Below are 15739 nucleotides of genomic sequence, written 5' to 3'. Positions count from 1 at the left end.
GCAGTCACCTGTGAGTGCTGTATCTGATCTCCCCCCGTTCTCACTTTTGGTTATTGTTAATAAAGGTCATGCTGTATGGGAGGACCACAGTACAGAACTCTAGAACCAAACAAGTCACATACTGAGTAACTGACTACATCACAATGTGTTTCAGCGGTGTGAGTTGAGCTGCAGACTGGTAGAATAAATGGAGATTGGAATAATGTGTTGTAAGAAGAAATTCAAGACAACAGTGACAACTACAAATAGTGTAAGTGCACGTGTTTGTCAAGTAGATGTAATATGTAAAGGTACCTGTGCATGTAGTGTGTAGGAAAGCCGGTAACTATGGCAATGGAGGAGGCGTGGGAGAGTGATAGACAGGAGAGCAGAAGTTCATCCTGAACAAACAAAGCTTCGATCCCTCGTTGACCTGGAGACAGAAGATGATTTACCACGTTTAACACAAAGAACAAACTTTCTGTCATTTTAAAAAAATGTTCTAGTCAGCATCGTCTCACCACAAATACAGTGGTGTGTTATGGTATATTTTATTGTTGTATAAGCAGTGCTTTGGTTTATGCATTTCATATGTTACAAACTGTAGCCAGTAGCAAACACATCAGCTCTTAAGTGAGCCAGATTTTGATTAATCTGAATGACGTTATCATTTCCATATTTAAGTGTGATCGGCACAACTCCAGTATGAATACTGGGCACAATGTTGAGTTGTTAAGCTACTGCCTGCCTGCTGTGCAGTCATTGCAGCAGTTGTCTCTCTGATAGCTAGCTTGCATGCCCCATTATTCCTTAAAGCTGCACTAATCCATTATTTTATGTAAACAATGGAACAAATGTGTAAGGTGAAGGGTGTCCTGCACTGAAAATGATGGCCTAACTACAGTTCCTATTCCCTCTTTGGTTTTTGCATGTTTATGGTCATTTTCCTGGTTTAACAGTCGACAGCTTTACTGTTTTGGTTCAGTTGTCTCAACTCTCGTCTCAAATAGCTGTTAACACTTTGTATGTATGTTTACCTGGGTCCTCTCCAATAATTGTCTCCAACTGTCTGATCTTTGACACTGCCGCCTGAGATGCCAAACTGTACAACAAGGGATTTTGGGATACCTGGAAGCAGACAGGGGTCTGCTCAGGATTGGGTTTGGCACTTTGAGGCTCCATGTTGTCAGAAGGAGGAGTTAGGGGGGCAGGAGTGTCTGGGATGTCCGTCAGGAACATACAACCTGGTGAGTGACTGAATGCCAAGGGAGGCCCTGAAAAACACAGAACTTGATGTTAGTCATTTCAATGAGTTAAGACATTTAGATTCTTATTCATTTATATGAACATGATAAGAAACAGTATCCCAAGCAGAAAGGGTGAGACTTGAGTCTTGATATCTCAGCAGTTTAAAACAACCCTGACATCTTTTCCTGTCGACTGTTAGGTTATTGCTGTGGTTATGAAGTAAATAAAGCTTCAGCCAATCATATTCACTCACTGCTGCTGAGGATTGCCTCTATAGCAGTCACTCCACAGGCCCAGAACACTGGGACGTCACCAGGCTGCAGCTCCACCTGATCTCCATAGTCTGGTCTGGACAGGTCCTGTATGCCCAGAAAAGCTGCACACAGAATAGACAAACACACATTCATGAATTGCACGCCATGTTTTCTTGTCCAGTTGAGGTTATTATCCTGTGAACAGTTTGTGCGTGTACATGTGTGTACCTGGGTCTCCGATGTGTACAGGAGCTCCATGTGCAAGTGGGTTGAGATGAGTAATCTCCACGACGACATCGAGCATAGCAGCTGGAATGGGACGCATAGTGACCACTAGAGGGCAGCTGAACTTTCCGGCAGGAAAACAGTGAACTGCAGTCTGGATGACATGCATGCATGCATGCATGCAAAAAAAAAAGAAGCGTGCATAAGTGCTGTGTGATCTAAAGTGATGAAGACCATACAACTAAAGATATAAACATGGTTCTGCTGACCAACACTTCACTGGTTGTTCACTGTATGTACTGTAAGTATAGATGGTCTATCCCAGACTATTGATTATTCAAACAGACATTTCTATTGTAGTCTGGGAAAAACTATATATTGTACAATCTTATTTTTAATTCTGCCTTGTCTGTCATCGTCAGCTGGGAAGCTGACCTACAAGGCCTACAATAGGTAGCACTTTACTTCTGATGATGTGTTTCTGTCAAGCAGTCTAATCTAGTTCACATCCAATCTAACCTCTTAAAACCAACAACATTTCACAACTTGAAAGGAAATATTTTGTTATAAATTCGATCTTTGTGCAGTCGGGTAACCACTTAAGATATGGATGTTTTCGGTTCTTTTTTCAAAGAAAGTATTGTTGCTTTTGTGCTGTGAACTCGAGCTAAAATAATCAAACAGTTAGCAGATCATAACAAAAATAAATGGCAGCTACACTAACAATTGTGATTAGTCATTTAAATATTTTTTTAGGTAAAAAGCCTCTCAAACACCAGTATGTGCTTAGTGTTTATTTCAGTATGAGTGGTAGAAGAGATTGAAACTACACCTGGTTGTCTTGTACAGTGTCACCAATCACTGTATCTTATTCTTGCACAACAAAATTAAGGTGCCCACTTCATTTCATTTTCCCAGAATTATGATATTTGGCCAAGATGTGTAAGGGACTTGACAAACAGAAGCCAGTCCTGGATACTGAATATCCACAGAGGATGTAATAGTGGTGAGACATTCCTGCTGTCTGATTTCGGATGACCATAGTTTTTTAATTTTATCTCAATATGTCAAACATTCAGGATCTTTGTAGGCATCTGAAATGTACACACCCTGTACATGCTGATATTTCTGCCTTGTTCCACATTCCTGACAGGAACTCCAGCTTTCTTGAGTTTGCCTTCAAAGCCAAAACTGCAGCCCAGATAGAAACACACCATGTCTGACCATGGACCAAGAGGCACAGCCTGCTGCCCTGATGCAGCACTGGGAACAGAAGAACAAGCAATGTCAGGCTGGTAGAATCACAAGGTCGAGTCAAATAACAGTTAAATGTTGTATGGTTGACAAATGCAGCTGTGGATTCACAAATCATGAATGAGTCAGTATTTAAGATTAAACAGTCTTAAAAAATAGTCATAAAAAATAAAATAGTGACAAAAATAAAATTAAAAAGAATAAAAAGTATTTTTTAAAAGCAAAAACAATTAGCATGTTAGGTAAAAAAAAAAATAACAATTGTAAACTAAAAATAAATACTATAAAAAATTAATTAGTAATAGCAAGTTAAGCACTAAAGCAGAACCTGCAGGTTCTTCTTCATTATTTAATTTACTTTTTGTAAAACACCAGTTTTATTCACAGCAAAAACAGTGCCAGAGCATAACACTGCCACCACCATGCTTGATGGTAAGTGTACTTGGTGTTTAAGGCCTCTCATTCTCTCCTCCAAACATTTTCCTGGTTATTGTGACCAAATAGCTTCATTTTTGTTTCATCTAACCGCAGGGCTCAAGGTGCTGCTTCTAGAGGAAGGGCTTTCTTCTTGCATGGCAGGCTCTTACAAATGACGATGTAAAATACACTTTACTGCGGACATTGATATCTGTGTTCTAGCAGTTTCTAATGTATTGCAAACCTGTGTTTTGATGACTCTTCTTTTTTTTTCAGATCTTTGCTAAGAGCTCCTCAGATTTTCCCAATGTAGTGAATCTAATGAGTAATGTAATGTAACGTAAAGTATCAAATGGGCCCTGATTTCACTGGCTCAGAGGAGTCAGCAGCTGTAGTCAATGGTGAAGTCGCTCATGAAAAGTCAGAAGTTAGTCCAAAAATTGGATTAAAACAAGTCATCAATTGTAGACAAAATCTTCAGCTAGAGAACCAACAAACAAACTGTGACAAGCAAAAACTAATTTCAATTTCAATGTAATTTGGTTGAAGGAGGCCAAAGTTCTCAAAACATCACACGATCAGATATTCAGCGTTAAGGTCAAGGACTGGACGGTTTTCATCTGAGCGACAGAAGACATCTTGGTGAGGCCTACCTGCATACAGCATATATTCATACATTTTATTCATTCTTAAGATCAAGATAAATTATTGAACAAAGTCATGATTATTAGTGACTTTACTGCTTTTTCTCACCTGTTTTGGAGTTAATCCAGGTAGGAATATAACTGTTGCTTACAAAGATACATCTATATCCAATAAGATGTCATGACTGAGCTCTCCACATCAAGCTTCCCTGTATGAACTGCATCAAGCTGCTTTTGTCAGCACTCTGTCTCTGTTAAAATACCTTGGTTGATCATTGTAACTCTGCAGACTGGACACTGTCTTCACCAGGCGACCCTCCTCATACACACAGTACTGAGAGACATCTGTCCTACAGACACAGAAAACACGAAGACGTCACATTATTTTTGTTCAGTTGAGATTTGTTGAGTGCACAGACATCAAGATTAAACAGAGGTGGAGATAAGTTAGGTACAAAAAAAAAAGAGTGACTTTATATTATTAAGCGCTATGAGATGACTTGTTGTTGTAAATATGCGCTATACAAATAAAATTGAATTGAATTGAATATATTATCTGAGTAAATAAAATGCATACAGTATGATTTATTAAATATAGTGTGCCCATGACGTTCAGAGGCTTAATCTGGTGGTTGGACTTAAAAATGAAGTAACATGTCTCCATTAAAATATATTCCTAAAGTGACCTAAAGTGGCTGAGATAAGAATGGCAGTGCCATGGAAGGCAAATCTGTACGTAAATACTTTAATTTATAAGGAACAACTGATTGCAGAATATTACGGATAAGGATAATTTAGCACCTCATTTTCGAGTTCATTCTGAAAGGCTTCATGTCTGTCACTGCTTTCTGTGCTTCAATAATCATATTTTGACAATATGTTTACCGTAAGATCACAGTTTAGAAAAGCTATAAGCTAATTTAGCTATTATCTATGGTTGGGGGCAGACTATAAGACTTTGAAGGATCTGCTGCTTCCTCTGTGTCTACATAAGATTGTGGTGCTGAGTTGTAGGTCTCTTACTTCTGGAAGCTCTTGGAGCAAACATGAGAAAATTTGGAAAATAGACTTAAATTGGAGAAAAATTTTCAAGGATGTGTTTACATGTGTATAGACATTAAATACATTAAAACATGAGCCATTACTTGACCTGTGTAGATCAATTGATTGATTAAAATAGAAGCAAATCTGCTTCATCAGGAATGTGTGAGATGACTGAAAAATGTATGGTCAAGAATTTAAAGTTCAGAGGTTAGGAGTGTGGCACATCGGTAAATCACTTTCACCAAGAGAAAAGTCATAAAAGTAAACTGAAACTCAGTTAATATGAAATCTGATGACATTTGTCTATACATAAGTGAATCATTCTAACCATTACTGAGAATCATTTGTGGAAACACAAGAAGCAGACCTACCTTTGCGCTTCACAAAACAAATCATTCAACACAGACTTTGACATTGTGGATGCTGGTCAGTTGTTGTTCTGTTTTGTCATATTGGGTCAAAATACAGTAAAAAATCAATACAAAATGTCTTGCTGTGTGTGTGTGTGTGTGTGTTGTATGTGTGTGTGTTTGCTACCTTATGTCAGCCTGTTTAGCCAGAGGTGGACAGGACGTCTCTCCTGATTGGCTGCGATAAAGGAGCGGCAAAGGGGCGGGATTACTGCGACAGAAGGCTTCAAAGTCATCTGCTAGCTGATTGGGCAGGACGACCACATTTGCCTGCTGGTACCCTGACAAACAGACACATTGTAAGTGCATCATAACAGACACAAACAAAACATTTGCATTAACACAAGCATCAATTTCCATTTCATGTTTTTTTTTTTCAACTTTATGTCTTTTTCTTCAAAAAGTATTAGTACATGGAGGGGCCAATTCAGAAGCTTATGCACTACAGACCCTTTTGTTCTTACAAGAAATGTTTCAGAGGATGAAAAGGGATTCTCTGTCCATGTCTTAGCAGCATGCAGCTGAATCAGGTGGTTCTCAGCTTAAAGACAAAATAAATAAAAATGAAACAATAAAAGGAGGCCAGAAAAGTTCAGCGTGGGAGTGATATAGTGAAGTATATCATTGTTTGGTAAAGCCAGAAGTCAGCCAAATCAGACAGTTTGCCAAGACTGATGAAAGCAAATCAGTGACACTGGCCATGTTCCTGGTGTATTCTTCTGCTTTTGTCCATGCTTCAGTCTATTTCACTGCTTGACTGAGGACTATGATTCACCTGTTCAGAGTAAACGTGTAGAAATAAGCATGTTTCCACATGGTTTCAAATCAGGAACTTTTCACATGAGAGGCAAATGTGCAACCACTGCTCGACACAAACCACAACACATGGGCAGGAAATCTTAACAGGCCAGCTATAGTCTGCTTGAGGACTGGTTCTGTATGGATAGGGTTTCTAAAGGCCACACTGTCCACAGTTTTTAGACTATAAGCTCAGTATTTATTTTCCATGATTACGATGCATTTATTGAGAATTTTTCATCCTCCATACTTGTGTCCGAACGCTTGAAGACAGTTTCTGTAGTGTTATTCTGATGCACAAAAAGTCCTTGATTTGTGACTGGGTAGAAACACATTTTTTGTTTATTCTGAATAACAAAATCTAACTGTTCATAATCCATAAACAATAAGCGATGCTGTGGCCACCATACAGCATCAATATAAAGATAACACAAACTGTAGAAATGTACTCATGCATGGGGTATTTTATATAGTCCGTTACCAAAGTGAGTGTAAATCTGCCCTTGACAGGACACACATGACCTTTAACAGCAGGACGACAGTCTTGGCACTCAGTGTGGCAGTCATAAGTCTTTTTTTCAGTTTAGGACACCCATAAAATATTCCATGCTATAAATTTTCATGACAGCATTTGCAACTCTCACACTATATAGCTGTTATTAGTGTTTACAACACAGTGTTTAAATGGCAAGATTGAACCTAAAAATTGTTTAGTCATTCCAAACTAACCAGTAACGTAATATCCTAATAAAACAAATCCAGTCATTTAGAACTTTACCTTTCTTTGACGAGCTAAAGAAAACCATTAAAGCTCCTCAACAACAAGCAGCTGCTTTGCTTCAGATTCTGCTTAATGTTTGGGGAATCATTTCCAGACCAACACAAACTTGTTGTTTCATTTACAGATAATTAAAATTTAAATAGAAATGAATCAACATTTCAGCCAGAAATGTAGGTCTTTGTATGAAACGATCTGAGATTGCAAGAGTAAGCAGCAAGCGATTCCTGGTGCAGAGTTCCAGTGTCACAGGCAGCACCAGAGGTGATAGACTGGTTCTTACCGTTAGCTAATCCAGTTGTGGTTCTTATCCTGGAATCTTTCTGCCTGATTAACAGCCTCAACTCAGCAGGACTCAGACAACTTAAATTACCTGTGTGCTGCATCTCAGAACACAGGCTTCTACTTAAACTGCAACTACTTGCGTCTCCTCAGTGGACAAAGTGGTGTCCGTGGTTAATCTCCAGTTTTTACCTCTGGTCCAAGGCAGCACCCAATACCTAGGTGGTTGTGCCAGTGCTATTTACTGCCAGGTGTTTTTTCAATCCAGCTACAGGAAAAGAAGACTGTAGTGGTAGAGGAGGGCATGATACAACTCAGTCAAAGTTTGCTTCATCAAACAGTCTGGTCTTCTCTTATCTTTTTCATTACAGTTAATGTTTGAGTGAAGAGAAGTTGGATGTGGTTAATCTTTGAATAGCCCAGTGGTTCAAGTTGGAACAGAAAAGAGAAAAGAAAAGGAGAAGCCCTGACAGAGATGGGCAGAGATGGAAGAGTGTTAAAGAGAGGCATACATACAAAGGGAAATAAGTGAAATGTGATGTTTTTTGCTACTTTGGAGAGATTTGAGAACAAAACATGGTAATTGGATGAAGTTCAGCTTCTATTTCTTACTATTGACTGTATACAGTGTGCAAAAAACATTTGCAGATTTGCAGTCTGCAAATGACCTTTTATTTAAAATCAGAAATTAGAATATGAGTAACATCAGGCACAACTATTTACAGGAATGCAAACTGTCTACCTTTGGAGGATATGCTAATCATAATCTAATTTAACATTATCAAGACTTACTAGAACTAAATTCAAAACCATTCATCAAACTTTCATCAATATTCACAGGATCTGTACAAATTCAAAACACACAACATAAATAATGAAGAAAAAAACCCAAAACACTATTCAGGGCTCCAGACTAACTCTTTCACCGGTAGCACCAGTACGACCCACTTTCTCATTTTGATGCACCTGCCACCTGGTCAAAGGCAAAACATATGACTTGCTGAACATTTTCTTATCGATAGACACTACGATTTACTGATGCTCCCTGAACGCCCTACATAGCAGACTGCAGTGTGCTCTGACAGGTGTGTGACCAAAAATGACTAAAAATCATAAATTAGGGCGTTCTCATGTCACATTTGTCTGAGGTTAAACCCAGTTACATGTATTCTACACGCGGTCTTCTCTACGAGCAGTCTTTTCTCCATTGACAGCGTGGCCAATGCATTAAGCCGTCACAACAGTAGCTGTCATCTAGTAGAAGAGGAGGGGAAAGGCCGTGTGACGTGTCAGAAAGCACAGTCGTAAGAACGTCAAAGGACAGTTTTGATATCCAACCACAGAAGACAAACGCAGAAAAAGACTAAATTAATTGGCTTACAGCAAAAGTGGACGGGTCTGGGACGCACCAAGCTGCGTTCTGAATTAACCAGCCGCCACTGATGACAAATAAACGTTTCTTTTTTTATGTAGGGTTAAACTTTATGTACAGTTTAAGATCCCTGCTGTCTTTACAAGACGTACCATGGTTGTGTATTGCTTTGTTGTTGTTTAACTAAAATGCATTGCGCAGTACATCATACACTGAACATCTGCGAATAGATACGGATTTTAAATGAGTATGAGTAACAAAATGAGACAAATATAAGAACGCTAAGGAGCAATAAGAGGGGTGGACAGACAGTCAGACATCAAGGAGGAGGAGGGGAGACGGGTGAGAAGATGAACACTCTGCTGCTACTCTGTGGCTCAACAAAGGTATTGCTGTAGCTAGTACTCAGCTGAAATGTCCTTTCACTGGAAACATGATCCTACAGAAAAACACTGATCACCTACATAAGCTTTCACAAAACAGATTTTTTTTAAATGTCCAGTGTTTTGGTGACAATGAGTAAATGTGTTGCATATAATCGTAACTAGAAAAGCACTCGGAGAGCACAGACCTCCGCCAAGCAGCTCATTTCTACCATATTGTGATTTCCAGCCAATGTGAAAGTCTGTTAGATTCATGGAAAAACAGAATGGTCGCTCTGTACTCTCAAATATTTTGTAAACTTAAATTATTTCTGCAGTTACTTACTGGCTTTTTTAAAGCTGTTAGCTAACACTATGGTAGGTTGGCAAAACTACAGCGATGTTATTGTTAACATACTGAGGACTGCATGGAGTCGGAGCTCCATCTAGTGGACAAACAGCGCAACAACAGCATTATAAGCGACAGTGACACTTCACAGCATTTACTGTTTTATTACAGAATAACCAGATGGTAAGCCAGAACATCACCAAAATTGAATCGTCTGTTCGTTGTGCGATTATGAACATTTTCTTAAAATTTTATGGAAATCTGTTAATAATTTTTCGAGTTATGTTGCTAACATACAAACCAACAAACCAACCAACAAACAGAAAAATGCCGGCTAAAACATAACCTCCTTGGTGGAGGTAATAAGTGTCAAACATGTGCAATGTGTCAGGCAAAGTAAACAGTCCCAGTGCAAAAAAACCAAACAACACACAAATTAGGGTTTTTAGATTTGACAGACACTGCATGAATAAAGCATTTAAAAGTTACGAACAGCTACATGATGTGTTACATAGTCAGTAAAAAGTAAAGTTACAACTACCATCAGTTAGTTACCCTAAGTATCTGTTACATTAGCAGTTTTCTCCATCAGATGTGAACACACACATTTTAGTAATAATCTTTAATTGGATTTTTTTCTAAACTCAGTGTAATTTTACTTGCAACATATTTATAGAAAAGTCACCTCTTTAGTTCTTGCTTCACTGTCCCTGATAAAAACAGACAACCACATACAAAAAACCCCATAAATTATGCATGTGTTAGTGTTTCACCTTTGTCCATTGCAGAGCTAGAGATGCTTCTGAAGTATCCAAGGTACCGTCTGGCGGATCTCACAGCAGATAGCATGCTTCACCTAAACATCAGACAAAGACAGTGTTGTTGAAATCTTTTCTTTTTTGTTTAAAAATTAAAAATTTAGCTTACAGTAAATCTGTATTTGAGTAACTGTGGATGTCGTGCCCCTCTTTGCTACCTCTCAACCAGCTGCAAAATGTGCATGATTTCTAGATATTGGTGGTCAGTGCGTCTTGCAGTGTGTAATACATAACTTCACACTGAAACAGAGCTGTGGGTCATTGTTCTCTGAGGTTGATATTATGTGATGGTTGGCAGTTCTGGACCAAATACTCACCGTTTTTCATTCAAAGCAAACAAATGCGATGCACTGACAGTACCTAATTAGCTCATAAGATGAAGCTCCATCCACATTGTTGGCACAGTGGACTGGTTGTGGTACCAGAGTAGAGATGATTGCTGTTGACTGATGATGTGCTTTCTCACCTATTTCCTACTTTGAGCTGCAGATGGCACAACTACCTTAATTATATAAGACAGTGTCCTGAGTCCTTCCATTCATCAAAAATTGCAGCAAGGAGGTACTGCTTGTGGTACAGAGATACAAAATGTGCCACCTACATTGAAGTCATGGGATTTTGTCAGGATCTGTCAGTTGTGTAAGATGATGATGCCCTATACAACAATAAACCCAACCATCATGAACACTCACCACCACTGATACCATAAAGACAAGCCATAGGACACCAAACAGTGCTGCTGAAATCATTTTCTATGTTTGTTTCATAAACCAGTGCAAGCTAAAGCAGTAACCAAAGCAACTGGGGACTTCACTGAGATAAAACTAAAGTGAGGGATTTAAAAAGTTCATCCCAGTGCTGGAGTTTAAATTTCATCAAAAAAAAGTACTTTTGTCATGTTGCCATAACAATTAATTTAGAGAGAAACCAGACACACCCGTACAGTTTAAAGCAGCTGACTGTATTTTGCCAACAGCTAGTCTGACTGATCAGATGTATGATGCAGGTCTAAGCTACAGCTTTGTCCTCCTTCTGTCCTACCTATCTGTGTGTTACAGTTTTCTTCACTACGGAAACAACAAAAACTGCCGCACAGCAACGTACCACACAGAAAATGTCAAATATAGCTGAGGATTTGGATCATGCACTAAGGCAACCCTGCCAGTTTTTTTTGCAGTGAACCATCCATTTTAATCACAGTGCTCTTTTCCTTTTTCATTTCATGCAAATGTTCCACCAAAACAATTCCATCTGTCACTATTTCTAGGAACGTCTGAATGACGATCCTTTGTTGAACCCGGCCTTCAACAGCTGTGATTGGTTTAAAGAAGTAACAAACAAGCCAGAGCGTTTTTTCACCCGTAGCAGAATGGGCTGGCAAAGTGACACGAGTTACCAATAGATGTGTAAATCTCCAGCTATTTGCAGCTACAGTATGTCACACCGTTGTTTGATGTCAGCTCCAGTTCACTGGGGTTATAGAAGGACGATACGTATGTGTAATTCTTCTTCTTGCCTATCTGGCCAAAGCACACTTATCCGTTCCAACACTTCATTTCAGTGCAAACCTGTCTTTTAAACTGCAAAAGACAACTACTTTTAAAGGTTTCTGCTACTACTAGAAAATAACTGTTCTGTTTAGTAGGAGTCTTGTCTAGTGATGAAATTAAAATGGAAGCATCCTTCATTTCCTGGATTTTGAACACTTGTCACTTTGGTGGCACTAGACTGAAAGCAGCCTTGTTGACAGTTTGAGAAGAGATGATTTCTCAAGCGCTGACTTAGCCTTGGGTCATTCTGTATAACTGGCAGCTATATTTGAAAGTAAATTTTGGACTAATTGTCTCTCATTTCTAATATAATTGAAGTTTAAATTGCCTCAATACAATTTTGATTTAGAATTTTTTATTTATTTATTTATTTAACTTGATTTTTAAACCAGTTTAAAAATGACTTTAATATAATAATCACATATGACTTTGCTAATTCAATTTCTTTTTTGCTTAATTAGGTTAAAAGATTGATCTTGCTACAGTGTGTCATATTGCACTGATTCTGACTGCCTCCAGTTCAGCAGGAATTTCTCTCTATTGTTTGTTTAAGCCACCACCTAACTGCAACAGAATTAACGCATAAGGTTTCTTTGCGCTTTTTGGAGTCTTTGGGTGAGCTGCTGTCGATTCAGTGTTGTATCAGCTGAAGAAGAGGAAAGAAGAATACAAGCAGGCCAAAGAGACCAAACTCAGGGAGGTTGAGTCAGGTCAGATAGACGGAAGGGAGGTCAAATCAGGTCAGACAGAAGGAATGCGCATGCGCATGCGCACACACGCACACACACACACACACACACACACACAGACCAGCACTTTGCACTCATAGGCAGACCATCCCCCTACAAAATAATGGCAGCAGCTGCAGCATATAGCAGCTAAACAACGGAAACGTACGGACATCCAGAGAGTGGGACATGTTAGTAGAGAGGTTTTCCTTTACAGAGCGCAGATGCTGTGGATTGGATGAATCGTGTGCCAATCATGTGCCACGAGGTATAGACATATCTGTGCACCAACGAAGGGAGAGCTAAGTTTAAACCACGGCTCCTCCCCAACAGATAGCCATTGACATTTCACTTTAACAGTTCAGTGTCTGTGTTTAGTAGCCAATCACCTTGCACTACACTGAATAAACTGTTTATGCTCACATGAAGCTGCATTCATTGCTGGGGAAGTTGGTTACAGATTAACAGTTTGCTGACTGATTTTCTGAATCAATAATGGATCCTTGATCAAGTAAAATATATTGCAGAATAAATAACGCTAAATGAGAGAAGTTGTTTGTCTTTTATCTCAAAAGACAACTAAGACCTTTTATGCTGGATTTTCCTTTAATTTGTCACCTTTCTGTATAACTGAATCTGTAAAAAAAAAAAAGATAAATGGAAACTTGCAAACTAGTCACAATCACGATTTTGGGTTTACACAATAATATGAACATGACATGATATGAATATGACCCTAGAATTCTCTATTTTATTCTTTTTAAAGTCTCACACCTGTCTGAGTGGGTGTAGGAGCCTAACAGCTTCTATGGCAGCCTGCAATGTGAGGCGTTCAGGAAACAACAGTGAATTATAATGTCTGTTTATGTGCAGATGTTCAGAAAGTGAGGTGTTTAGTCTGTGCTCAGTTTTAAGAAGTGATGTCTGACAACCTCCAGAAAAGGACTGACGACAAAATTAATATATTTTCTAATTAGTTATTTTTTTACAGATCAAGTCATTGTCAGTCTCTACATGAAGGCAAAACTGTGGTGTGCAAATTAAGATTGTTCTTTAAGACTCTTCATCAGCATAAAATGTTAACTGATGGGAGGTGAGACCACATCATGTCTGGATTTGTGTGTTTTGAAATGCTATTAAACATATCTTTTTGGACATTTTAGAGCTATAGCAGTGTTTGCAGCTAACTGAATCATCAAGCAAGTGGTTGCATTATTTTATTGTTATTCTGTGTTGAGATGATGTAAATATTGTCAGTATTGGTTGAATATCTTTCAAATACATTTCTTTGTTGTTTTTTCACATTGCTAAGACGACAGAAACGGGGGGGAAATGGGCATTAAATAATCCCAGTGGACATACATGAGGGGGTCTCTGGTGTTTATTCTGCATGTAAGAGGTCGTCAATAAAAGAAAATGGAGAACCAAACCTTTGATAGTCAGTTAGCTTCCCACACACACACCGGTCACAGAGGACACGCTGAGGAGCTACATTTATGCAGGAACCGCTTCTTTAAAACACAGCCCTGTTATGTTAGCCAACCGAATTATCCGTGGAACACTAAATACTGCTTTTACTCTGATATCTGTAACGTAACAAATAGAGGACAGCGACACAACTTCGGGTCACTACGAAGTTTGCTACAGAGCAGCTAGTTAAACACTTGGAACCGTGACTCGCTGGTTTATGTCTCGTTTTTATTTGCTGTTTTCCGTTTATTGTGTTCATACCTTCTGCCGAGCTCCTCCAGTGTTTGGGAAGAGATGGGAGCCTGACAAATACCCCTTATCCACCAAAAAGAAGCGAAACCTGCAACAAACGGATGCGCTCACTGAGCCGCGCTGCGTCGCCCTTCAAAATAAAAGCTTCAGTGGACCAAATTGTTTTTTGTTTGTTTGTTTGTTGTTTGTCATTCACTCTCAGAATTTGGCTATGTAGGAAAAAACCGCCATGTAGAAGTACATGACAACTCGTATACAGTGTGATCATCTTTTTAATGTTATTGTTAATTGATTCATCCATTATCTATACACGAGGGTCAAGGGGGGGCTGGAGTCTATCCCAGCTGACTCAGGGTGAAGGCAGGAAACACCCTGGACAGGTAACCAGTCTATCACAGGGCTACACTAAGAGACAACCAAGCACACTCACATTCACACCTACAGACAATTTAGAATCACCAATTAACCTCAACATGTTTTTGGATTGTGGGAGGAAGCTGGAGAGAACCCACGCTGCACAGGGAGAACATGTGAGCTCCACACAAAAAGATCCTCTCCGCATACCACTTTTGGAATTCCTGATGTAGCTTAATACAAGTGACCACAAGGTAATGAATGTTTTTCAGAATGATCACACATTTGTGACTGTTAGGAAAATTCTTCAGTGGAGTCCGAGCTGCTCCAAATCAATACACAGAGTCCTCTCTTAAGTCAAAGCAAAGTTTTACTTGCAGCAAGGAGCAACATGTACAGCACAGAGTCTGAACAAGTGACTAACTAAAAGCACGAAGTACTGGTTTTTATATACAGAAAACAGAAGACAACCTCCTGCAAATGTGTGCGTGTAGGCATGGCGCTTTGACTACCTGCTAAGGACGTCTTATCTCACACTAACAAGGTGAAATAAAGGCAATGAACACTTACAGCATTCTCACACTTTTCACAAAGATCATTGGATCATAACATAGAATTATTCTAACATTCCCTCCTGTTTATGATTACAATGTTCTTTGTTTTCAAATGCTTTCACATGTGGGTACAAAACCCCCAAGACAGATATTAACACTAGGGGAAACCATCCACATCGTCCTGCTATCTCTCAGCGACGTCTCATGTGGAGCGTGTCAACATCTCAGGAGGCGACATGAAAAAAGGAGAGAGATGAATGATTAGAGAGTGTCAAAGAAGAGAAACACAAAAATTATATTTGTGATGAACATGTGGTTATATATGAGCATCATTATTAGACTAGCTGGTGACAGGGTCACTATTTTGGTTTGTAGGAGTAGCACCGAAACTGCGTGTGGTACCTTTACTGTGAGGTTATGAAACAGTACAATCGGTGCAGACGCCTTAATTGCCATTTCTACTGCTATCACTACTTGTAGGCACGGTGTGAGTGCTCTGGACACGCAGTCTAATTTCGAGGAATAGTAGGCTACTGGTTTCATTTTATCTCCATAGGATTGCATCAGCACTGAAGTCATATGGCCTGCTTTACAGTC

At 39.1% G+C, this 15739-nt stretch overlaps 1 protein-coding gene across 1 annotated transcript in view; it reads right to left on the bottom strand.

The window, feature by feature from the left end:
• The window catches only part of dglucy (D-glutamate cyclase), a 26429-nt gene extending 12089 nt beyond the window's left edge, over window positions 1-14340 (bottom strand). Inside the window, exons 1-9 of the mRNA XM_008300975.1 lie at window positions 14244-14340; window positions 10190-10272; window positions 5603-5756; window positions 4285-4371; window positions 2816-2969; window positions 1710-1860; window positions 1481-1603; window positions 1017-1253; window positions 295-412 (exon numbers count right to left, since the gene is read on the bottom strand). Coding sequence (XP_008299197.1) covers window positions 295-412; window positions 1017-1253; window positions 1481-1603; window positions 1710-1860; window positions 2816-2969; window positions 4285-4371; window positions 5603-5756; window positions 10190-10265 — 1100 coding nt within the window. The 5' untranslated portion in view covers window positions 10266-10272; window positions 14244-14340. The remainder of the gene's footprint in view (window positions 1-294; window positions 413-1016; window positions 1254-1480; window positions 1604-1709; window positions 1861-2815; window positions 2970-4284; window positions 4372-5602; window positions 5757-10189; window positions 10273-14243) is intronic.
• Window positions 14341-15739: the final 1399 nt, after the last annotated feature.

The sequence above is a fragment of the Stegastes partitus genome, unplaced genomic scaffold, assembly GCF_000690725.1.
Source record: "Stegastes partitus isolate 25-593 unplaced genomic scaffold, Stegastes_partitus-1.0.2 Scaffold1617, whole genome shotgun sequence".
In the NCBI taxonomy this organism is placed as follows: domain Eukaryota; kingdom Metazoa; phylum Chordata; class Actinopteri; family Pomacentridae; genus Stegastes; species Stegastes partitus.
The sequence above is the reverse complement of the archived record's forward strand: the minus strand, read 5'-3'. Positions and strand labels throughout refer to the sequence as shown.